At 38.8% G+C, this 25,098-nt stretch overlaps 1 protein-coding gene across 3 annotated transcripts in view; it reads right to left on the bottom strand.

The window, feature by feature from the left end:
- macf1a (microtubule actin crosslinking factor 1a) overlaps positions 1-24,762 on the bottom strand; it is a 136,214-nt gene extending 111,452 nt beyond the window's left edge. For 2 of the 3 annotated variants that reach the window (XM_087787108.1, XM_087787113.1), the window contains exon 1: positions 24,536-24,762. In XM_087787108.1, the coding sequence (XP_087643234.1) occupies positions 24,536-24,758 (223 nt within the window). In that variant the 5' untranslated portion in view covers positions 24,759-24,762. Of the gene's footprint in view, positions 1-17,474; positions 17,922-24,535 lie in introns of those variants that run through there. The other variant, XM_087787109.1, reaches the window with a different exon arrangement.
- Positions 24,763-25,098: the final 336 nt, after the last annotated feature.

The raw sequence follows: 25,098 nt of genomic DNA, 5'->3' as shown, positions 1-25,098 counted from the left end.
TTATCGGTTATTTCATTACTTATTTAATAATAGTCAGCTGTGGAAACTCATGATTGTTAAAATTTAAAACAACAACTGACCATTAGGAAGAAAAAAACAAATGAATGAATTAAATATACTTCAATGGAAAACAAATATACTTATGAATGTCACATACATATTTATTACAATATTTTTTTGTTTTCATAAATAAATACAATTTTATATATTCATATATATGTTACATGGCTTGGTAAAAGACCTAAGAAAAGAGCTCAACAATGAAAATATGAAAGATAACAAAATAATGAGAAAAAATAGAAATACATTTCGTTTTTTTTTAATTCAAGGTGTTCAAGTATTTTAAGTTTGAGTCATTTTTACATTTTTTTTAAAAAGGGTCAATTGATATTAAGTTTTTGTTAATATGCTTTAATCAAGGCACAATATATATATATTTTTAATTTCTTTATTCTATTTCGTTAAAGGTCAAGTCTACATATATCATCAGCATCAACCCGCTACGTTAGCATTTCTTCAGCTGTCAGTGTGAACTACTTCGAATTTCTTCAAGGGTTACATTTCAGTAATAATAATAATAATAATAATAATAATATTAATAATAATATTAATAAAAATAAAGCCAGTACAGAAGAACAACAGGTGAGCAGGAGATGCAGAGCGAGTCTATAGAAATGAGTTGACGGCAGAGGAAAGTGTGAGTCAGCATCTTGATTCCCTCTGTGCCGAAGATAAAGATTGAATTCAGGATCACTGGTACCAACACCGCCACTCTCTACTCTCTTCTCCCCTCCTCCCTTCTTTCTTGTGCCCTTTTGTTCCTCTCACCTCCCCCTCTTCTCGCCGACTCCACTTCTCCACCATTGATGTGAACAAAGTGAATTGGAGCCGGGATGGAGTCGTGCTCGCACCCTCCACCCACTCCGCCGGGCTCACGGGAGGCCGACGCCAGAGGCTCAGTATGGTCGGGGTCTGGCCGGTCTCAAGTTTGACGGGTCGGATGTCGGAGCACGGCGGGTAGCCTGGTCCGAGAACGGCAGGAGATGGAGGAGACACAAGAGTTGCTTGGAAACGAGTTCATTTTCTTTACAGTAAAGATGTTTTAATACACATTATTTTAATCTTCACTTGACTTGCTAACATGTGTGGATTCTTGCTATATAGTCATGGGAGACAAAACGGCAACCAAACGGTGACTCAATCTAGCATGATTGCTGTGTTAATGGCTACTTTAAAAAAACATTAGGTTGAAATCAGGATAAATAACTTTTGCAAAGGCGACAAATGATGCTTCAAATGATGGCATAACATGGAATAAAAGATATTTTTCTTCTCAGGAAATTAGCACGTTAGCAACATTAGCGTAGTTATGCATGTATTGGTGGCTTTGGAACGGTTGCAGTCTCACGATTGTGTCCACATTACTTATATATCAGACTCTTGTGTTAACATAACGTATTTAATTGTGTTACACTAATACCGTAGCTCACTTACAACACAGCAGAAGTCCATGGTTGAATTAACACGACGACTGCCTCTCGTATGTTAGTTTTATTCATCCACACATTGACCTGATTCCACAAACCATCGTGTTGTGCAGACGAGCACAGAGAGAGACGCCAGTGTGGGCTAATCGTTGAGCTATTTCAGTATTCAGGGGCAAACTTATCCCGCCCAGTGGTTTGATGTGACCCACCGGACGGTTGTCTCAAAACCAAGGTAGATAAATATTCATGTTGATATGGTGATCCACAAAGATGCTGTGGTTAAGATATTATGGATGTCCAATGAGATCAAAACTGATGAAAGATGAAATTTGATGGTAGTCTTTGGTGAAGTTATCCTGAAGTTATAGCACAGTCTCAGTCAAACCTTGTCATTCATACAGAGCTGTGTGTTTCTGTGGTTCACCTGGAGATCAGGGTCAAACGGCGTTGAGTAACAATGTTCTGTTATCTATTGACAAAAGAGACGTTCATCTTCTCACCTGAGGCTGAACTTCAGCTAAAGAATAAGCGAAGGTGAGTTACTTGCTCGGGGGACCGAGTGAAGATTTACACCTGCAGTAAACCATCAAGGTAATGACCTCATGAAAAGGTGCAAACCAGGCAGAAATTCCATTTCTTGATGTGAATGTTCGAAAAAAAACAAATATATTGAATTATTCTTTTCAGAATAGGACACGTTGACATTTGTATGTTAGTCTTGCAGAAGTTTAAGCAATAAATATGTTTGTATTAAATCATCTTATACTCAATTTCTGTCTTCTGTTTGTAAGTAAATACGTTTTAAAAAAAAGTAGCCAAAGTGTTAAATGAGCTGAAGAATAGTTATTAGTACTTGCTGAAGTACTGAAGTAAAGGGAGTTGCTGGTTCCAAAATGATGAGACGCAGAATAACAACGTATGTTGAAAGAGGTTAATTAGCTAGGCTAACTAGAAGCTAAATAAACAAGTAAGTAAGTAAAGGTTATTTGTAAAAATCTTTCTAGACCAGGGTCACAAAGCCCTTTAACAAACAAAAACAATACACAGTTAAAATATATACTTTAAAAGGCCAAGACAGATGCAAACATATGATTTAAAGAAGAACTTAAAAAAGATAATAGAAGTGTATTGGAAGCTAACATCCTTAAGAAAAGTAAGAACCTGTTGAATAGTTTACTGTAACTGGAGTGCTTTAGAAGTGTACGTTGCCATGGTGACGTGCCTCATGTCTTGGAGTACATTATACGTGTTAGCGAACTGGTAACACTTGTCACTGCGAGTCATTACTGTCAGCATGAATATTTAAGTGATCCTAGTATTTAATTAAAAGACTGTGCTAACATTCCTGTCATAATGTTTGAATAGTTACATTTTTACACGAGCGTCTCACAGATGAAGAACTATTTCACCTCCGGCCGACAGCTGGTAAACAGAGACGTGCGTGACGCAGACGTGTCGATCATGTCTCCACTGGATCGCAGCCGTCTTACAAAAGTATTACACACATATTGTAATCGTCTATCAGAGTCATGTGTAAACATGTGTTAGTTAACAGAGGTAATGCAATCAAGCAACAAAACAAGTATTAAATATTCGCTGAAGAGGACATGTTAGTTACAAACAGATTTTTCTCTCTTTTAGTTGCAGCATAAAATCATGTTTGCACCCATTCACCCAAAGATTTGACCTAAATTCATGGTGCAGAAAACCGCCCAGGCTGTGCTTGCCGCTAATTCAATATTCATTGGTCTTTTCCAAAATATCTTCAGCAGTAATGGCGTCAAAGAATGTGAGAAAAATATAAAATAAGTTGTTTTTTAACTAATGATGATTGTGACATAGTTATATCAAATATGATTTAAGTACACTTATTGAATCGTAATATAATAAATAATAATTTAGTTTTTATAAAAGACAACATATGGTCCCTGTGATAGTCAAGAATAAATATTAAAAACTTAGATTTTGACTACTTTTTTAAAGGCAAAATTACTTCAATAAACACTTGTAAACACTTAAGGTACCAATAATAGCGTACAACAGAACTGGTATTAAATCAAACTTCATAATTACAGTTCAGTTTATGACACAAGGTAGGCAGGTGAGGCAGTGCCTCACCTCTCAATGCGCAATCCATCACAAACTGTGTTAATATATGCAATTGACGGGCACTGGTTGCCGTATCTCTGAGTGTGATATAATGTATATAATGTAATGTATATGTATATAATGTAATATAATGTTCACAGATACGTTTATTTGCCTTGGTTTTCCACAGTCTGGCTGATGTTTTTAACCATTAAAGTTTAATGTTTGTAAGGGTCTTATTTAGTTTCGCTGATCGGAAATACAACCGCAGTGAAAAGGCAAAGCTTGAGGCGCACACTAATGAGCCTCCACAAACTATGTCACATCTGCATCGAGGCCGAGAGACTTTTAAAACGAAAGGAAATAAGATGGACTTTTGCAAGAAAGTAACAGAGGTTTGTGTGGTGAAGGATAGACGCATGGACTTTAGCTACAGATAAAATTAAGACTAGAAACGCTTTTAATTTCAATCGTATAAAAAAAGAGATAAGACTAAGAAAAATACAATAGAATATTTCAAAAATACATTTTGGCTTTAAATAAAATTAAAATTCGTTTTTCTCAGATTTATATTGACCCATTAAATACTCAATATTTATCTTTTCATGATAATAAACTTTAGTCCTTTTTACGTAAATCTAAAGCAACATAAGTCGCGTGCATCTTTCATTACAGATTCACTACTTACACAGACAGTAACATGTGATCGAGTCACCGTAACTTAACATTTTACAAATACAGCACTGACATCATACTGCTGTCTATCTGAGTATTGCTCAGGATACTCCACTCATGAGCCTTAAATCTGGAGAGTTGCGCTAAACTTTCAGTAGGAGGAAATAAACGCTTTCAAATAAAGAGCATTAAATTATCAGCTGCGTCTTCCTTGTAATCCTTTACATCACCAGTTGTACTCTCTACTGTTTAAATCCACGTTTGCTAATACTTTTTATATTATTTATTAGTTCATTCATCTTTTTCTATATCTATTGATTGTTTTAAACAAATTTAGTTTTAGATTGTCTGGCTAATTGAAAGGTCTCAGATAATTAAATATGTCAGGTTAAAGATTTTAGATAGAAGAATTTTAAATAAATTGATGATTAAAACATAATATTTCAGCTATGACTCTTATTTCAATGTCAAAGATGACATTGTCTGATGCGATCAATTATTTATTTATTTAAACATTATTTATCCACAACTGATGACTGCCATAGATCCAGAGGATTTAGACCAATATCCCACAAAATATCACAACAATTCAAAATAGATTTATTAATTATTAAATCATATCGTTTAAACCATCTTCATATGACATTGTCAAAGATGGACAGGTTTATGCTATAACTGTGTGTGCATGTGTGTGTGAAGAATGCTGATGAGATATGAAATAACCAGTAGCCAATTGAATAAACCACTCTTTTGGTTTTATTTAACTGTAAATCTGTCAATCATGACACAGATATTGAGGCACCTGTCAGTTCATGACCAAGGTACGCATTAATAGCTTCAGGAATCAAACAGTGGTTTGGTGTACTGATCACTATTTCTGTTTAATGAGCAAAGAGATTTCCCAAAAAAAGAAGTAAACCAGGCCTTACGATGATGTAATGAGGTCAACTTGAGGTCAAAAGACAATCATTATTTAAGAAAACTGAGCCGTCCTCCTTCGGAGGAGAAAAAGACAATTCGATTTTCCAATATTTATGGATGCAGTCACTTCATTATTGCACAATAAATAATTCAGATCTGACTAACGATTGTTATGAGAAGACTCACAAGACTTACACTCACAAAATACTAAAGAATCAAAGTATGGGGAAAGTTTTAAAAACCAACTATTGAGCAACTAGACGCTCGATTTACATCATTGTCTAAAAACTTGAATGTGGGAAATCGTTCTTGCAGACTTCAGAAATCATGAGCTCACGAATGAAACAAAAGCTCTGTAAAGATCCAGTTGAAACACACAGGGATGATTTTTTTTTTTTATTAAGTTGGGTCTTGAAACGTTCTAATATGAAACAGAACTCCAGCGGAGACCAGCTGAAGATCCCATTAATTCAGAAGGAAAAATCCCAGTCTCTGAGATTTTCACATAAACCAGAAGAAAATAAACATCAAACTAAATTATACATTTATATATTTTGTTCAACAGCCAGTGTTGGTCTTCTTATGAATTATGTCATTTAGAAATAATATAATTAACAAGAAAACAAGACACTTTAAACTACTGCTTCCCAGTCTGTAAAAATCCAGGTCGGAGTGAAGAAGTAAACCACACCTGGTCATGGGTCTGCCCTGTGTTCTCCCACATTATTATCATGTGGAATCCTAAAACCAACAGCAGTCCATATGGAAACTAAGTAAGAAAAACTGGCACTAAAATCCCCTCCCTGACTGTAGGGGGCCTCGTAGAGGTGAAAACACAACTTCCTTCCTGCGTTAAAAGAAAAAAGACATTTCAGGAATGTTTCTCTGCTGTGTCACTGCAGGCTCACACTAGAAAACTACACAAAAACACTTAAAGCTCCTCTAGAATTGCAGTTGTGTGTACGTGTCTTCAAACATTTACACTCCAGCGAGCATCGTCCTGGAGAGGAAAATGACTTTATGCAGTGAAAAGTGACTCCTCAGGATCTTAGACACACACACTAACACACACTAACACACACACGCCTCCAGCTGTTATTACATTTAAGCAGCAAACACTGAGGTCTTCTATTCCGAAGTCATTAGAGCCAGAGATGTCAGAACTTCATCTTTGTTATATATATTCTTCTATACTCGCACACATGCATGTGGACACGTACACACACAAGGCGACAGGAAGTTCCCGAAATACAGTTTCTATTTCTGGAGAATTCGACCATTTGAAAAAGGGAACAATATCCTCATGCCATTTATCTTAAAATGTTCTTTTTATAGCATTTATTCCACTTATATAAGTAGTTAGTAGTAAAAAAATATATAAACTTCTTCAAAAAATACATTTTAACTAGTAAAAAGGAGTAAAACCCAGATGTTATTTATTTATTCTTATTTACATACCAGGACAGACGGACCACAACATTTTAATTCAATTACCCAAAATATCTGACAACTCAACTATATTCTTTCAATTCGGGTTTCTTGAGCGAATTTGCGTCAAAACATTAAAAAAGTACAACACAAAGTCACAATTATTCATTATCAGTGGCTGATTTGACACATATTCATAATGCACTGCAACAATTTAAAGAGCTCAACATTAGTTTCAAATCGTAAACTATAAAAAATTGATTTAAACAATTTCTTGTGAAATAAACCTTTGTTGTAGGATGAGAGGTGGCGAAGGAGGGATACTGGGGCATGGGAGATGGGGGGGGAGGGGTCTCCTCTGGTGTGAGCAGGTCTTTTTTCGGGATTTACCGTCTGTCACCCCTCTTTTGCTAATCCCTCTCCCTTCCTCCCCCAATTGTAATCTGACGTTCACGTCTTTAATCGGAGCACGGAATCACTCAATAACATTCCAGGATGGAGCGGGGGGGTGAATGGATGGACGGATGGATGGATGGATGGATGGATGGATGGATGGATGGATGGATGGATGGATGGACGGACGGACGGACGGACGGACGGATGGATGGATGGATGGATGGATGGATGGATGGTGTGATGAAAAGAAGGGGGAGAAGAAAGCCAGAGATCGTAGAATAATGTGAGCATTAAATATTTTATCAACCCTCATCATTATTGATAGATGTTAAGATAATATCAAGACAAATGGTCATAATGTTATAGTTGATGTTTGTTTTTCTTCATAGTCTTTCTTTAAAAGGCCTGAGATCTTGACCAATAGAAAATGATTAAAAATGACACAAATTCTTCCATCAAATCAAAGTACGGAAGAAGATAAATCACGTATATATACGGTTGTTCCTCGAAGCATCCGAGCTGATAAAACACCAACAGAATCGACGATCAGACGCCAGACTCGCTACAACAGGCGTTTTTCATGGCGTGACAAGCGTCCTCATCATGACTGACGTTTATCAGCCGCGGCGTTTCAAACTCGCCCGGCGCTCTGTGAATTATACGACTTCTTAATGGCTTCGTCAGAATAAGCCCGTCACTCACTGCAGACGTCGGCGGGGCGACTGAAATAAAAGGCCAGACGACGACGACGGGCGAAGGCACAGAATCTCCGCTCAGTCAGACCATCACATTCGGGGGTCGATAATTTTAGAGTCTGTCAATTAGAGCAAAGCCTGTTAAGAGAAGTAGCAGCGAGAGATTAGTGTCGACTCCGACCAGTGACCTAGTAAAGATGAGACTGCAGAGAGAGAGCCGAGGAGCAAAAGTGCATCCAAGATATTAAAAAGTCATGTCGTCAAGTCGACCGTGTGAAGGATTTCGTAGGTTTGTAGGTTTTCGAGACTAAAAGTCAGGCAACCTTTCGGGAAGATTATTTTTATGAGGTCAAGATATTTCTAAACATTTTGCCTAATATGGTATAAGCATTATTAGAGCGTTCACTCATCAAGTGCACCTGGAGTAGTGCTGGGTTACTTTGGTAGTAGTACCGAGTATTGAAACATGCTTCGTCCTTTGGTTCCAAGTTCACTACGCAAAGACTAAAGAAGCTGAATTGTTTGTTTTTTTTAAATCATGTGACTTTTTTATTAATAGATTAAAAATGTGTTTTAACATCGTTTACCAATGTTGACCCAATTAGCAATTTTGCTGCAATTATATCTATAAACATTACATTATTAATTAAAATTTTAACATATTTGTTTTTATAGAAATTTCCCAAAGCTAAAAAATAAAATCAATATTTTGATTATGTGTTATATACGATTTTCTTTTTGTTAGAATTGCTCTTATAAAATTGGTTTAAAAAAAAATACTGGTATTCAAGTAAAGGTTTAAGTATCAATTATGGTAGTTTTCAATTGATACCCAGCCCTATCCTGGGGGCCGCACATAGTATTTACATTGTTTTTGGATGTCCTAAATAACTATTAAACTGACTCATAGCTAACTAACACATGTTTAAACATACATTACTCATCTTAAATATAACTTTTAAAAGTTATTTGTATATCCCATACATATACCAAATGTTTACAGCTTAAATTATAGTGAAAAAAATGTTAATTTCAACTATAAAATATTAGATCCACATGTAAAAATATTTAAACTAATTTGTCTTTTAGGTAACCAAGAATGTATTTATACACTCGCCTAACCATGATGACCATAGATGATACAATATATACAAATACAAAATCCTTCTTTGAACTAACAGACACAGTATTGAAGATAACAGTTTATAAACCTTTCTTGCCCGTTTAAACTTAAATACGATTTTTTAGCTCATTATTCTATAAGCCAATTCTAAAAGTACAGTAGAAAAACAACTGAAATGAAAACCAAAAAGTTACAAAAGGATGAGTCGGCAGGAGCACGTCACACTGCTTTAAATACGATTGTGTCACATTTGAAGACCAAAATAAACCCGTGAAACTGATTCCAGGTCTTGTGATTGAAGCCAGCACTTAAAGGGGAGGTGGAGCTGGGGGGACGGGCGGGGGGGTGCTGACACACCATAAACACAAGAAGCTTACAGGAGGATTGTTGGGATTTCACTCTGCTCACCACTTAACAAACACTTAAAATTCTGCATCATGGACTCTCGAGTGCGACGAGCCGAGATCGTAAAGTGAGCGTTTTATAAAGTGGACCATGTTGTGTGGATCTACTATCTGAGGTCTAGGATCCACAGCCGGATCCAAGTCCATCACTCCATGTTACGACCCGGGAACACTGGGGAGGCAAACGTGCAGCACCGACACAGTGACGGGAGGGTGCTGGTTCAACGCCGAGGAGTAATAAAGTAGATGAATGGGATTAGAGCTCATCCCCTGCTGGGGGGCTGTTTGTTCCCCGGATGGACCAGATTACACTCACAGTGGGTTTTATTGGCAGATCTACACCACAAACCACACACGCATGGAAGTCTATCGTAGAGTTTTCAGCTCTATCTCGGAACGCCAGGCTCGTCCAGTTCCTTACATAATGGCCAACACAGTTAAATCAATTTATATGTTTTCTTTTTAGTAAAATGAATCAACAAAGTGAACATTCGTCTGTGATTCTAGTGGGAGGAGCGGCTCCGGCATGAAGGGCAGAGTCATGAAAGTGTGCGATCGATGCCGCTGTAACACTCACAGGGCAGTGACCATGATTAATTCATCCTCCGTCTCCTCTCACATCTTCATCCTGCACACACTCCCTCCATCTTCACTCTCACCACACACACACACACATGCCGGCAAGAAAAGAAAACTAGCAATTACACAATCCCATGATTCCCTGTGTTGCTACACAGATTATTGTTATGCATCTGTGACTTGTGTGTGCTCGTCAGGTTTGTGTACAAGTGTGTGAAACTTATTGCGTCAATGAGCGTTTGTGTAAAACAAACAAGTTGTACGTGTGGGTCCGTGTGTGAGCGTGTATCATTTGTTAAACAAAGAGGGTGATTGTGTATCTGAATGAATACTTGTGTAAAAGGGAAAAAAAAGTGTCCCAAGTCGAATTGTGTAGTTATTTGGGTCTGATTCAAGATGATGCATTTGTCCACTGAAATGTTAGACCAGGGATGTCAAACTAAATGACCTAAAAAGTAGAAACTTCAGACCTAAATATTGTCTTTTCATTCTTAGAGGTCTCATCAAATTCCTTACCTTCAACATCAGCTTTACTCTTGTTGGAAATCACTTTAAAAATCTTTACCTTATCTTAAACACTGGTATCTTTGTAGGTCATGACCTCAGCATTGATCCATTCGCTCTCGGGTTTTACACACGTGTGCGTGTGTTTCTTCAGTGTGTTGGTTTGTGTCATTGGACTCTGTGTGTGTGTGTGTGTGTGTGTGTGTCAAGAATGTTTCCTTAAGTCTTAATAATATGGGGGTTGGGGGAGGAGAGGCAGGGGGACACCCTGGAAAGGGATCTACACATAGTGCAGCGACAACCACTTTCTCAGACAAACCTCAAGTACAGAGTCACAAATGAACCTTTACGGCCCGTGGGAGGAAATCAGAGCTCATAAAACGAATCCCAAACAAGGGTTCTCTCCGACGCCCGTCGTCCTCGGCCGGACTCGAACCAGCGACCTCCTCATCCTCGAGTATGTTTTCTCGAAGTGCCTCACAAGTGATCCGAGTGCACAGCCAGAAGCATGCAGGCAGACACACATTTCCTGACCCACATTTCTCCTTTCTTTCTTTTCCTCTCCTCCTCCGCACAGAGGAGCGACTCCTTCATGAAGCTGCAGACGTGCGATGAGTCAAAACTCTGCAGCTCCAGACATGTGGGTCATCATCACCAACACAGATCCAGGACCTGTGCAACACTCTCACACACAGATATTTCACACACTCTCCACACCAACATTCACAATGAAGCTCATTGATTTTTTTGATTTTTTTACCCCCCCTTTCCAAAAATCAGCTGATGCCGCTTACACAAGAACTGCTGAACTGTGACACCATTTCCCAGATTTCACTCAACGGTTTGAGTATCTGTGAGTCATTGAGAGTCTGGTAATAAGTAGAGAATATTAAAAAAAGTATGTCTCTTCTTCTGCCCCTCCCCCAGCATCAGCTATGCAGCCTGGAGCTCGGTCAGCGTTTGCTTCTCCCTGTAGAGAGCGCCGCAGCTCTGACTGCGTCGCATTTTCCTGCCGACCCAGTCAGCTGCTGCCGGAGAAATCTGACTAAACAGGAAGCAATGTGGGAACCGGCGGACGAAGAGGAAAGTGAGACGGGGATGAAAATGTGAAGCGGATCAACAACTATAAACATTATTGGATCCTTTTTTTTTTTTAGATTTTAAATGTCAATAACATAGAAGGAAGCAACTCAGCTAATCTGGGAAAGCTACTAAAAAAAAGAAAAAAGAGAGGAAAAAAACATTTATCTCGCTAATCTTGCTTTTTTGTTATTTGTTTCAAGTCCCTTTTTAAATATAACTTTTGCTTTTTAAGGGCCGTGTTCATATTTTTATCCTTATAGTTAGTTATCCTCAAAATAAAGTGAAATAAAAACATGTCACGTAATATTGTTTGTCCACAGTTCTTTTATGATTTTATAAAATGAAAAAATACAACAATGTTAGCTCGTAATTTCATTGTGAAAGCACAACATTTGTTACAGTTTTTAGTCTTACTAAGGCCATGTTTCTCTGTCCCTTCTTTCCTTCGGCTTTACATCGGTTGTATTTCCAACATAAACGTCACCACAGCATATTTACATCTCAAAACTCTGAAAGATAAATGTTGTCTGATCACACACCCGCGAGGAATCCCAATGTTTACTCAAACAGCTCAAGACTGAACAACATGGACATGGTTGTGCCAACATAGCTAAAGGGCTAAAGACAACAACTTTCTTAGGGAGCCTGATTTGATCCGAAAATGCTATTGATTATGGATCATCAATGGTATTGATAGATGGATTGACTAACACACTCATCACTGACTCGTAGAGCTCCACGAATAAGACGAGAAAATATATTTTAATAGTAAAATATGTGCAGTATTGTCCTTTCAAACACTGAAATAGTTGAAGGTGTTGATCAGGTAATGACTAAGAGGGAATCTTCCAGCTCCTGCTGATGTCACACGTTTCACATGGACTACAGGAAGTTGCTGTTCCTGCCACTAACATCCTGCCCAGTTGCCACAAGTGACTCTTGTACTTTTCCTCAGCTGCTGCTTGGCTTGCTGTTCATCCTGGCATTGGAATGGTTGGATTCCACACACACAGCGGAGATACTGAACAGCAACATGACAGGAAAAATGTTTGAAACATGTCGCTGCAGGCCTGGAGATTACCACAGGAGTGGGTAGGAGAAGAAGGATGTTACTGAAGATAGTGACAAATGTGAGGAAGAACATGATGGTCTCATAGTTTTATCATTGCAGCTGGATCTTTGGCCTAGTTTGCCTTCTCTTGGCCTTGACTGTGGACCCAGGAGAACATGAGCCTCTCATCTCTCTCTGTAGCTTCCCACTCACATCCTTGACGTGTGACGTACAATATTCACAAGATTAAGACATAAACAACTGATACGATCATTTTAGTCGCATGCATGTCATGTGACCTTCATCAGGAAGTTTGTTCTTGAGAGATAATGTAAAAAAGGTAGAGCCGAGTCACGCTATTGCATAAATAATCCAGTCAAGATATGAGAATATTTACTCCGAGTTTATTCAATTTATAAGTATCATTAAACACAGTGAAGGGGCGGTAAAGACAACAGTGGTCACACACCACTATGTTTCAATCTAAGCACTGTTAAAATTGGTGAATAAAAGCCAAGTACTAAAAAGAACATTGATTTGCCTCAGTGCCACATATTAAGTCAAATGCCAGCCAGCACACGCACACAGAAACAAGGCTGCCAGGCTTTGGCACTGAAGTCCACCAGATGAGCTCAAGATGTTAAATATACACAAGAACATTGTGATGCTATCAACGTGATCGCACTGCTGACCGCTCCAACATAGAGTCGCTCACTGAGGACTAGTCAAGTACATTTATAAACATGTCTGATGAAGTTAACAGTGAACACCGAGACTAAATAACAAAACAAATTAAATACTGATTCGTTTTTGTCCAAATACCAGAATAAAAGCTGTGAATAAAGATTTATATCTGCATGTCTCATGTGATATATTTTGTTTTTGCTAACCAGTTTCCATGGAAATATATTACCATTTTATATTTTGGTAAAGCAATTTTAATATTAAAATATATTCTAATACAAACAACATCATTTGTAACTAACTTAAATGAATCTTTATACTCAATAATAGACTGCTCAATATCAATAATGTTTAGTTTGAACAAGTCGGAACAGTCAAAACATAAATGCCCTTTTGTTGTCTGACTACTTGGCATTCTCTCACGACATTGGTTGGTTGCCCAGTTCAGCTTTATTTAATTCATTCCAGTCTTTGTAAAGTTGTCTACTAAAATCATTTCTCAGAGCCACGAGTTCCCCTACTGTCATTTAGAAAGTAAAAGAAAACACCATAAATATGTTGAAGAAAAGCTGTAGCTAGCGATGCATTGCTAAGCTAGCATTCACTCTCCTAGCTTCAAACATAAAATCCAACTGCATTTGTCATCAAAATACTGCATTTCAAAATTTTCCAGTTGCTATGACCCAAATACACATGATCACGATGATGTTTTCCGTTATAGTTCAATCAAATGTTAACACTTCGCATCGTCTGGCAGCCTGGAGGCTAAGTTGGGTGAAACCAAGAGAACATTAGACTCCAGTGTTCAACCATTTTTTTTTTCCACAGAGTCACAGCAGTTGCCGTTTCCAAATAAAGGACCACCTCTCTCTCGATGTCCTGTCATTGTCACACACGGCTTACACCACCACCACCCGCGTGAATTATTCAAGCTGTATCAAGTTTCTCTTCCACCGTTTCTGTCAAGTGACGCCAGGAGCAGGAGGCCAAGTTCGCATTTCCTCGTCTTTTCTTTCAGACGACATGTGACTCACACACACCGCTGACCCTTTGTAATAAACCCACCTATAATCATAGATCAAGTATGAAAGGTAAACTCGGTGACACCGGTCAAAATATACACTATATTTAGAAGTATTTGTTCAGAAATTATGTTTTCACAATAGTATCACTGCTTGAATGATGCAGAAAGAAACATATTTCCACGTTATACAACTACAACTTGACCTAGTCAGTGTCATGTGAGCATATTCTATTTTACGAATCCTGACATACCATAGTCGTTGGAATGCTCTACATGGATGCGAGAACTCAAATGTAAACATCATAATCTGAAGAAGCTAATGGACCAATGTTGACACCAACATTGTCTTTCTTATACATGATAGTTTGGACATCGGGCGATACTTTGAGATGTGTAGAAAGAAATAAAAAGAGGAAGTTCAGGATGTTTAAAGATAGTCCAAGGTGTTCATGTTTAGGTCCAGGAGCACGACTTCCTTTGACAACATGTGAATGGAAATGCCAACAGAAGAAGCTGACTCGCAGCTGCAGGGAAAACTAGTGGAGGGTGTGACTCTTGCTCAGATCCAGGATCCATAATTGAAAAAAATGCAGAGTTATATAAAATAAAGAGCTCTGGCATGTTGAGGCGAAAGACGCCAATTTCAGATCAGCGAGGCTGTAAGCTAACACATTGAGTGTAGATATGAATAAGCTAAGAAAAACAAGCCTGCCGACCTCCTTTGATCGGGACTTTTTCCGCCGTCACATGCTGAGATTTCCGACACAGCGAGGGGACCGAGAGGCCCGCGTCCAAGTCAAGTCATATCAACGTGATTATGTCCCACTTCTTTGATCAGCGCTCTCGTGGGAAACCCTGCCGATAATGCCTGATTTAGCCCCTTGAAGAAAAGAGTCGCTGGGAGGAGAAACTTATTGTGAATGGCCGACCGCAGTTTAATGGTGGTAATCGCTCAATGGAGGCCGAGACTCGCACTAAACTTTTCAGTGCTGCTGTATATCATGTCAGATTGTAACTCAGTCCAGTGTGTGAAGAGAAAAACAACAACAATTAAATCACTTTTAACACTTCAGAGGAATTATTTCATCAAATAATACAATTGGACGAACAAATTGAGTATCAGGCCTCACTCATGATTGACAGAAATTCTGCTACGAGACACAACCTGCCCTCACTTTAAATACAGCCCAATTACAAGCCAACACTTGATTCAAATGCACAAAAGTGTGATCAACAATCCATTTCCTGCAAACTACTCTAGATGCAGTATTAAGTTAATACTTCATAAAGTTCCGCCCCGTCTAAAATCCCGGCTAATGAGAGGTTACGAGAGCACAGCTCATTATGATGTAATAATGGTTTTCGCTCCTCCTCCAGGCAGCTGTAATCAATCCACTTTGTTTATACAACGAGTCCCTCTGGAGTGGTGACTTCTAGGATTGATGACACACGGTGACAAACCTAGATGTTTGACCAATCACAGCAGAGAGAGTTTGGTAAACAAGATTTCATCTCCAGAAAAAAACAACTGTTTTCAGTGGGCAGGGCTTAAGCAAATTTTCTAATGCAAATATTTAAATGAAAAGAGAGTTTTGTTCAAACACATACTGATGATACAATAGAGTCCAACATGTATTGACTGTACGTATGTGGCCCCTGAGAGTTCAAAGTATGATCATGTTCATCTGATAGCAAACTAACTATTTTATGTTGTATGTTGTATATATTTTTAATACTCATATCAGTATCCATCATTTAATTATTTTTTTCTGCCTTTTTTTCTTCTTTATATTTGCACTTCTAGTGAGCATTTATTTTTTTGTCAAAATAATTTTAATTTAATTGTATTATTATTTATTTTTTTATTTGATTTTATATCTAAAAATCTAGCTAATTAAGCATTGTTATAAAAAGTCATGGCATAAAGACGATAATCTGTTGATGGTTGGTTGGTTTGATGGCCCCTGACAACAGTCTGAGTATATACTGTGGCCACTGAGGAGCTGTACAGTGGTTTAGAAAACTATTAAGACAGTAGTGACACAAACATCTGACAATACTAATTGAGCAATTCTCCAGAACTCCTCCCACATTGGCACGACGTGAACTCTGTAAGGAGTAAGATCATGAGCGTCGGAATCCTCTAAGAAAACAAAAAAGTTGCGCTCGCTCGCCCAATTGTGCAAAGGTCAGGTTCCACTTGAAGGACTTGATTTTTAGAACAGAAAGTTCTGAAGACTGACATCATAAGCATGACAGGACTTTCTCTGCCATTACAGTAAATGCCACTTAAACAAACAATCGCTAAAGCTACCTGCTATATATAGAATATGGTAGGATTGTTTTCAAGGACTCGTCAGAAGAAATAAGACATGTCATGCATCTTCAGAGTCCCAACAGCCACATATTCACTCTTGCTCCCAGAAAGTAGATCACTCCGTGAGCCAAAAATATAGTTTAAAATAGAGGTGTCATCATTGTAGAGCAATGAGACCTACATAGCTACTGACCACTTCATGACACAGCTATTTCAGTTGGACTAAAATAATAAAAATCACATTCTTTGTTAATTGTTATTTTGTGTATGGCATCAAAAACCTTTTAATGTTCTAAATCTAACAAAAACCATTTAATGAAAATTAATATTTGACAAAACTACAGAATAGTATTAAAAATGAGTGGTAGAGCCCACTTTTGAGAAGTAATTTGGACGATAACGTTCCCCTCCACCGACACACAACCTAGCAACACACACCAACACAGGCATCAAGTCTCAGACCCCGAGGAGTCTCTATTCATTACCGGGATCAATAATTTAAAGAGCCCTCCTTTTCATCACCGGCAGATGTGACCTTAAGACTATTGACACAACCCACTCTTTCACACACACACCAAATAAATACAGGTATTTATTCAGATATCACACAAAAAAAAACACAGAGGAGGAGCATAAATCAACATTTCAAACCATGTTGTATTCTGATTTAATATCACCTTTGCTGACCTCCCTCCTGTTCATCTTTATTTACAGGACAAACACAGCACCTAGACAGGGGCCAGGAAGGGAGAGATCCCTGATGCTGGAGGGCAAGAACACTTCAGCTCCTGGTGTCTCGAGGCATGCAGGAAAAGTAATAGATAATTATTTTAAGGTTGAAATCTCAGCCATGAAAGAATGAATGTTGTTGAGAAAAACGTGCTGGCCTGGCATGAAGCCCACAGATGTCACCTGATCAGAAGGTGGCCCCAGGAGCCAATAAAGTCATATAAAGTCATCCATGGTTCTGATATCAAACGTGCTTTTTTCTTATATACTCGGTGGCTACTGTTACCTTTGTATCGCTCCAGGACGTCTTCATAAGCCCGGGCGTACTCCATCTCCTGCTGTCCGTGCGAGGGCATCTGTCTCGGCATGTACCCGGCCATGGTGCTTCCATACGCCGGTGAGAGAAGAGAGGAGAGGAGAAGGAGCCGCGGATCTACCGCAGTGACCGGGACTCGGCGCTGCTAGTGTAGCCGCTCTAATCGCACCTTCCCCGGCGTGTGGATGAATCACACTCCGCTGGTTAACAATTTGAAAAAAAAAAAAAAATCCTTTTCTTGTAGATATATTTCCGTGAAAAAAAAACCCGGTCAGTCAATATCTATTCATCAGACTTCCAGCTGAGGGGTGCAGCAGGCGGAGCAAGTATCCGGGCTGAGGCTGCCACCGGCCGGCTGAGGATCAGAGGCGAGACACCCAGGACTACCGGCGCGTTTTTTTTTCTTCCCCAGCCGTAATGGCTGCTTTTCCGCTGTTGTGTCCAGGCCTGTGGATGAGTTCTTCCTCCTCTCCCTCTGCTGCTGCTGCTGCTGCTCGGGTGATCGCAGCTTCATGCAGCAAACGTCTCCTGCTGCTCCTCTGACGCCGACGTCAGGAAACTCTGGTCCCGCTGGACATGATTCTTACTGGTGACCGCCCACTGCTGGAGCCCGCGACCGGAAGACAAGCGGGTTCTATAAATGTGCGTGTGAAATACCGATGGGTGACATATACATTCATACTTGATCAGAGTAGTTGTGGATGAAATATTTGACTTTTTTTGCATTGTAAACAAAAAAAATCTGAGGCTGGAAGATTAAAGTGGATCTAGAGCTCTCCCTGGTGGTCGTTGATGCACGGTAACAAACATTTTCCACACCATTATTTTATCTTCTTATAGAGAAGCCTTTGGAATTAACTTGCTTTTAAGATGAACAAAACAGTTTGTGTCTCCTGCTGTAGGTACCGTTTTAACTTTAACATCTTCCCACCATCTACGAACAGTAAAGTGCACAGTAAAAATAAACATATATATATAAATATCTATATATATATATACATACATATATAAATAACTATATATACATATTCTTTCAAATGTATATATAGTTCTTTATATATGTATGTATATATATAGATATATATATCTATATACGTATATATGTTTATTTTTACTGTGCACTTTTGTTGGGGGTACAAAGTAAGAATTTCATGGTACGTAGTACCTATGACAATAAACGCTTTGAATCTTGAATCTTGTAAGACGGCAACACTTGAAACTACTACGACCGCAACAGTGGTCAGTACAACTTTTCTTTCATAACTATATGGTCTTCAACAAACTTAACTTAACGACAGGTTAGAAATAAATTATATATTTAAAGCAACAATCAAAGTACTAAAACAAATGTATATTAAATATTTTAAAAATACTGAGCATTGTGAATTTTGTTAATTTCCTTATTCTTTTTTAGAAAAACAATAGAGTGGAACAAAAAAAGTGTTTTCTTACATTTATGTAAACTAACCTGTGTGATATTCGAGTATAAATATTGACCAGCACCTACAGCTTATGGTCTGTTCTCAACAAATATATTGTAACCTTATGTAGAGCAGGTTACTGATCAGTCTAACCTTTCAAGCCATTTAATGAAGCGTGGAAGATTATCTATACGTTAATCCGTACCTCATTTCAGTGTGTCAGATCTGCTTAACTGCATTAAATGTGGCTCATTGTTCTCTGAATGTCAACATAAATAGAAACATTTTATAAATTATCGATGTGTTAAAATGATATTATGCAAGAAATAAAAAATACATCAATAAAATAAGTTAATATTAACCATTATACACTAAATAAAAGAAATATTTTTCACAATTCCAAACTTATTACAGAAATACATGTAATGTTATCGTTAACCAAACATGCTAAATAAAGGCCAATATTTTGTGTAGCCGTATTTCTTGAAGCATAATTCTTACAGCTTTTGCCTTGAAAGTGTTTTAATTTAATGAAAATAAACAGTGGCGATATTTGATGATTGGACATATAAATATGCATAATATACATCGATCCCACAATTATCTCAGCAGTTACTTTCGAGACGATCCCCCAAAAATATTCGTCATAAGGAAAGATACATAAAAGAAGTAGGGGTTTTTGTGTGTAAATGTGTTACAGTAAGGTGTATTTTGCAAAACACTGGTGGGTTGAGGCTCATATGAAAGCATGACCTAGAGTTCATCTTAGTATTAATAATTTAATAGTCGTCTTAAGTCCTTACATTATGTACGTCGGTTCACTTATCTATATTTTACAAGGTGAAAAAAAAGCAGCAAAAGATTAAAAAATAACCCCTGACGCCCCCTAGTGGTTAAAAACCGAGCCACAGTGACCCAACAGCAGAAAGAGGAATAATACATTCATGTGACATGTTTGTTTAGTTGATTCATTCCTTTGTCCTCGGAAAGTGTCGTCACCGATCACCCTCACTGGCGTCCTCCTGCCCCTCTGGATGTTTGTCTGTGTTGTTGTGTTGTGTGACACATGCTGTCGGGGTTGTGTGTTTGCTGTCAGGAGTTCAGCGACACTGTGTGTGTTGCACTGTGAGCTGAACAAATGAACACATTCCTCCCGGCAAACGAGAAAACAACATCAAGGACGAACCGGCCACCCACAGCTGAGGCTGCGTTTCTGATCAGACTGCAACTTTATCATGTACATTTTTATAACTTTATAAATGTTTACAAAGTGTCCGGACTCATCGAAATGATACATGTAAACTGCTTTAACTGTTGCAGTGCAATATGGGGAAAGGGACACACAAAGAGTACTTGAACCAGCAACCCATCAATATTAATGTCATTGAATTAGGTCAAAGGTCATATATTATTTATCAGCGACAAGATGTACCCCTTCTCCCCCGAGTTAGTCAACACATCACAACAACAACTCACAAATCAGATTTGAGGATTCGATAAGATCCCACATTAACAAAATAAATAGTGATGATTCCGGGAGCGAGGGATCCTCAAACCCCCTCCTCATTCGTTCCAGCAAGAAACCTTCCGGCATATCCAGTGACCGGATCGATGATAGGACTTCCTGCGTGACCTTTAAGATGTGATCTAGTATGTCTGGGGAAACAAGGAGCATTGTAAAACCCCTTCAAATAGAACTCCAACACTCTCAGTACGATTATATAGAAAGAGGGAAAACATGCTGATCCAAGTTTGCTTGTCTTCATGAGCTACATCGTGATCAAGTGTTTGAGTGATGGACTCATCTTAAATTTGGGACGCTTCAAAGACAGCTATTACACATACTATATTGATTAGCATGCTGGTATTCTAGCATGCAATGCTCCAGCCTGCTCCAGACACACTTTGTAATGCTTATTCATTTGTATTTCCTGGTACAAATCCAGTCCAGCACTATCACAGAGCACTTCCAAATCTGTGGTTTGTTCGCACGGTGACCTCACTCCGCCGTCTCTGTTGTTCCCATCGTGATTGCATTCACTATAAATCCCCGCCTGCATGTACTTTGACCTCTCCTCCCCCCCCTCCCGACCCTCTCCTCGACTTCATCATTCTCCCTTCACTCGACGCTCGTCTTTTCAAAACTTCTCACTGGATTCTAAACTCACTCTATTTATTAAAGCCAGAGCTTTCCAAGCCCCCAACTTCCTCCTCCAACACACACACACACACACACATGCACACACACACCCTGTCATTGCTTTCACTTGCTTTGGAGAACCATGGAAACTGCAGTGACCACGTCTCCATGGTAACTGGGAATAAGCCAGCGCGAGGCTCCCTCACAGCTGCCTGAAGAGAAAAGAGAACGGATCAGGCATCCGGGAGGACGACTCAGTTCCATGCAGGAACCATGACTGAGGCCTTCCACGTGATCATGTGATCATGTGATCTACGCATTGTTTAGCAGAAATCACATCTAAAATGAATATTAAGTGTAGTGAATTAAAATCTATTTGAAGAGTAAAAGTGAATCATCTTTTCATGTCGTTCACCGGTGGAACTTTTCTTCCCCACATTCCAGGCGGCGGCAGAATCCGGGTCAATGTAAACGCACCATTATCTCTCAATGTAAAATCATCACAATGGTTTTCACGGCTGGACGACCGCGGCTCACACTGGGTGACCTCAGGGTCCCTTTGCTTATGCAATAGACTTCTTTAGCAGGTCATGTGACCAGAGGAATTCCACCAGCGCAGCTGAAACAAACGATTCATGTCACGATGCATTCTTCAATCCCGCTCTCAACTTTCTGACACTGAGTTTATCTTTCTCTTGGCTGGTTACCATGGTTACAGTCGGTGGATGGGGATATATTGGACTAAATGGGAACATTTAAAAGCGAGTTCATTAGAGCTAAAGCGTGATGCGCTGCAGGCAGATGAGCAGCTACTCTGGCTGACGCTGAAAAGCATCAGGATCTGATTAATGGGTAAAAAAACAGCCTTGTGTATAAAGTTTCACCGTGTTAACACATTTCAATAATATACATAATTTAAGAGTTAGAAACCATCAGAAAGCTTCCTAGTAGTATTTCTATTTCTTTTTTAAATATTATTTTTCTCCATTTATTGCTCCATTTATTGCTCCATATTAAAATATAATTTGTAATACTTTGATTGTCAATACCTATGTTTTTCTATGATATTTCTATGTACATGAGTCATATAAATATGGTTTCATGTCTTATATTATGGCTGCACTAGCAACACGACTTAGAGTGAAATCTGACTGAAAGTTGAGGAACTACAGTATTTATACATTAATTGTGTAACCCCTGTGTAACCTTTGGGTCAAGGTGACCCAAAGGCCTGAAGATAACACAAGGGTTAATGTCTTTCTTTTCTCTATCTTATGTTTTTATGGTATAAACGATGCATTTAAAAAGCAACGAGAAAACCTCAAAGCAATATTTTCAAGTTTCAAGCCAAAAGGATAATCTGGTGAAGTATTTTTGTTTGACCTATTTGTGCAGATTTAAATCAAACGGACAACAATTGTGAGCTCAGGAGTTGTTAGGAAAGTCTGGGAGAAATCAGACGACTGGAAGGATGTTAACACAAATCTTCATGACATCACTGGACTCACATCTGCCAGACGCCGTGATGGTTTACAGAAAAAAAAAACACCAAAGATAGAGGTGGAAAAATTCCTGAAATGGACTTGTTAGATGTAATCACTTTGTGCTCTCAGATCCTGAGTCATGTTTAATGAGATAAACCTAAGAGGGACCTCAAGTAATCCTGAATTTAACCAGTGAGAAACCAGAACACAGATGTGCTTGTCGTCTGTCTCGACACCAGACGTGTTCCTGCAGCTCCTCACACAGCGACCTTGCTTTTTATCAGTTGACATGTAACTTAGTTTGTACTTTATTCTCAAACACGGACCAAAACCACAACCTCACTCAACAACAGCAACATGTTTGTGCTAATGCTAACATAGCTAGGATAGACTTATTGAAGGCTTAATTCTTCATTTTTATCAGGAGTGAAACATCTCTACAGTAAAGGAAGTGGTGTCAAAATAAGATTACATTTCCTGGAATATTTTGTTCTTATTGCGATCAATAATTGTCAAAACCAAACTTTTTTCAAGGACAACTTTAGCTCATATGCTAATGTAGCCAAACATGAGCAAACGTAACGTAACGTTACATATTAATGTGATAAAATAAAAAATTATAAAACTTATTTTTGCATTTCCATCAAAAGGAATAAGCATTATAATAAGTATCATTTATCTTCTACTTGTTCCCTTGATAAACCTGCGAGGGTTGTAGCTAAAGCTATTTTGGCTACAATGCTAACATTAGCTTTTTGACAAACATAACCCCACAAACTTGTCAGCTGCTTCACAACAGTTCTCTGAACTGTAGAGACGGATCGATCATCGTGTAGAGTTTCAGTTAAAAGAGTTTGATCTGATTAATGTTCTCTGACATCATTTCCTCCATTATCAAACTACTGCGCTTTCACTGAGACCGGAGCACCAGGGAAAACCCGGACTTCTGCGAAGAACCCACTGACCTACATTTGTCTTCCAACATTTCGCACCATGATCAGGAGCAGAGAGAAGCAACATTCTGGATGATTTAGTGTTCAGTGGAGGAGGCTTTTACGCGATACTTTCACTCCATTTTAAGATGAAGATTTCCAGGCACAATCCATCGGGCATGAGGGAGATATGAAATTAAAATGATAAATATCATTAAATATTTATATTTATTATAATTCAATATATTTTAAAGTTAAACTATACTAATCAGAATAAAAATGAATAATAAATGCAAAAATCGTTTCTACATAGTCAGCCTGATAGTTTTACTATGACCTCTTGAGGGCCAAATACTTACTTACTGTAAGTAAGTAATTTGTATTTATATAGCGCTTTTCCAGACCAGGGTCACAAAGCGCTTAAACAAATAAAACATATACTTTAAAGTTCAAGATAATACTGAGAACAACACAGGAGTTCCAGAAAATCAAAGAAAAGCCTGAACAAATAAAAAGGTCTTAACCGTGTTCATGATCCATCAGTAGATTCTGATCCACAGACCTCAGAGCCCGAGCTGGGGTGTAAGTCTGGATCAGATCACTGATGTAAGGAGGAGTCTGACCATGAATAGATCTGAAAGTAAGAACCAGAATTTTAAAGTTGATCCAGAAAGAAACTGGAAGCCAGTGAAGAGTTTTAAGGATCTGAGAAATGTGAGTTCTTCTACTAGAGCGGGTCAGAATTCTCGCTGCAGAGTTTTGTATTAACTGCAGGCGAGACAGATCCTTCTTGTTAAGACATGAAAACAAACTGTTACAATAGTCCAGGCGAGAAGACACAAACACATGGATTACAAGCTCCAGATCATGCTGTGACAACATTTTCCTAAGTTTAGAGATTTTTCTCAGTTGAAGGAAACTGTTTTTTTGTGACACCAACCCCATTGTGCCCACCTATTTCATGGAACCAAGAACCATACGCGCATTCTTCTCTCAAGTCGGCCAGCGAGATGATTCTCCGCAGAAGCAGAACTAGAAGCGGCAGCTGCCTCACCTGCGACACGGACCACCGCCCTCTCCGCCGGGTCCAACACCGAGTCCTGGCTCTTCCTCTTGCGCCGCTCGTGCTTGGACAGGTTCCACGGTAAAGTGTCTCCAGGTAACGCCAACGTAGACGAGGTGCACGGCGACAGAGAGCCGCACGAGCGCTCGCTGCGGAAGGACGGCTCGCTGACGCAGGAGCGCTCGCTGAGGGTGTCGTCGTCCGAGGACTCCATGTTGCTGCAGGAGGAAAGAGCAGAAAATAAGAATTTAAAAAAGAGTGAGGGAGTGAGATGGAGAGAAAGTCAGAAAGAAAGAGAAGAAGGAGATGGGAGTTTTGAAAGAGGGATAGAAAGGTAGATGAAAAGAAAAGGCGGTAGAATAGAGGGGCAAAAGAAAAATACATATTCAGTTAAAACGTTGAAGTATAAAAAACGGGATTGAAAAGTTTTCACTTTCACATGACGCCAAAACATTATGACCACCAGAGCTGTGGCAGGAAAAAGGACATAAAGATAAATCAATAGTGACCCAGAGTGATCCCAGCGGGCCGGTGGTCTACAACTTCAGCCCAGA

Source organism: Callionymus lyra, chromosome 3, assembly GCF_982586985.1.
Source record: "Callionymus lyra chromosome 3, fCalLyr1.hap1.1, whole genome shotgun sequence".
Classification (NCBI taxonomy): domain Eukaryota; kingdom Metazoa; phylum Chordata; class Actinopteri; order Syngnathiformes; family Callionymidae; genus Callionymus; species Callionymus lyra.
The sequence above is the reverse complement of the archived record's forward strand: the minus strand, read 5'-3'. Positions and strand labels throughout refer to the sequence as shown.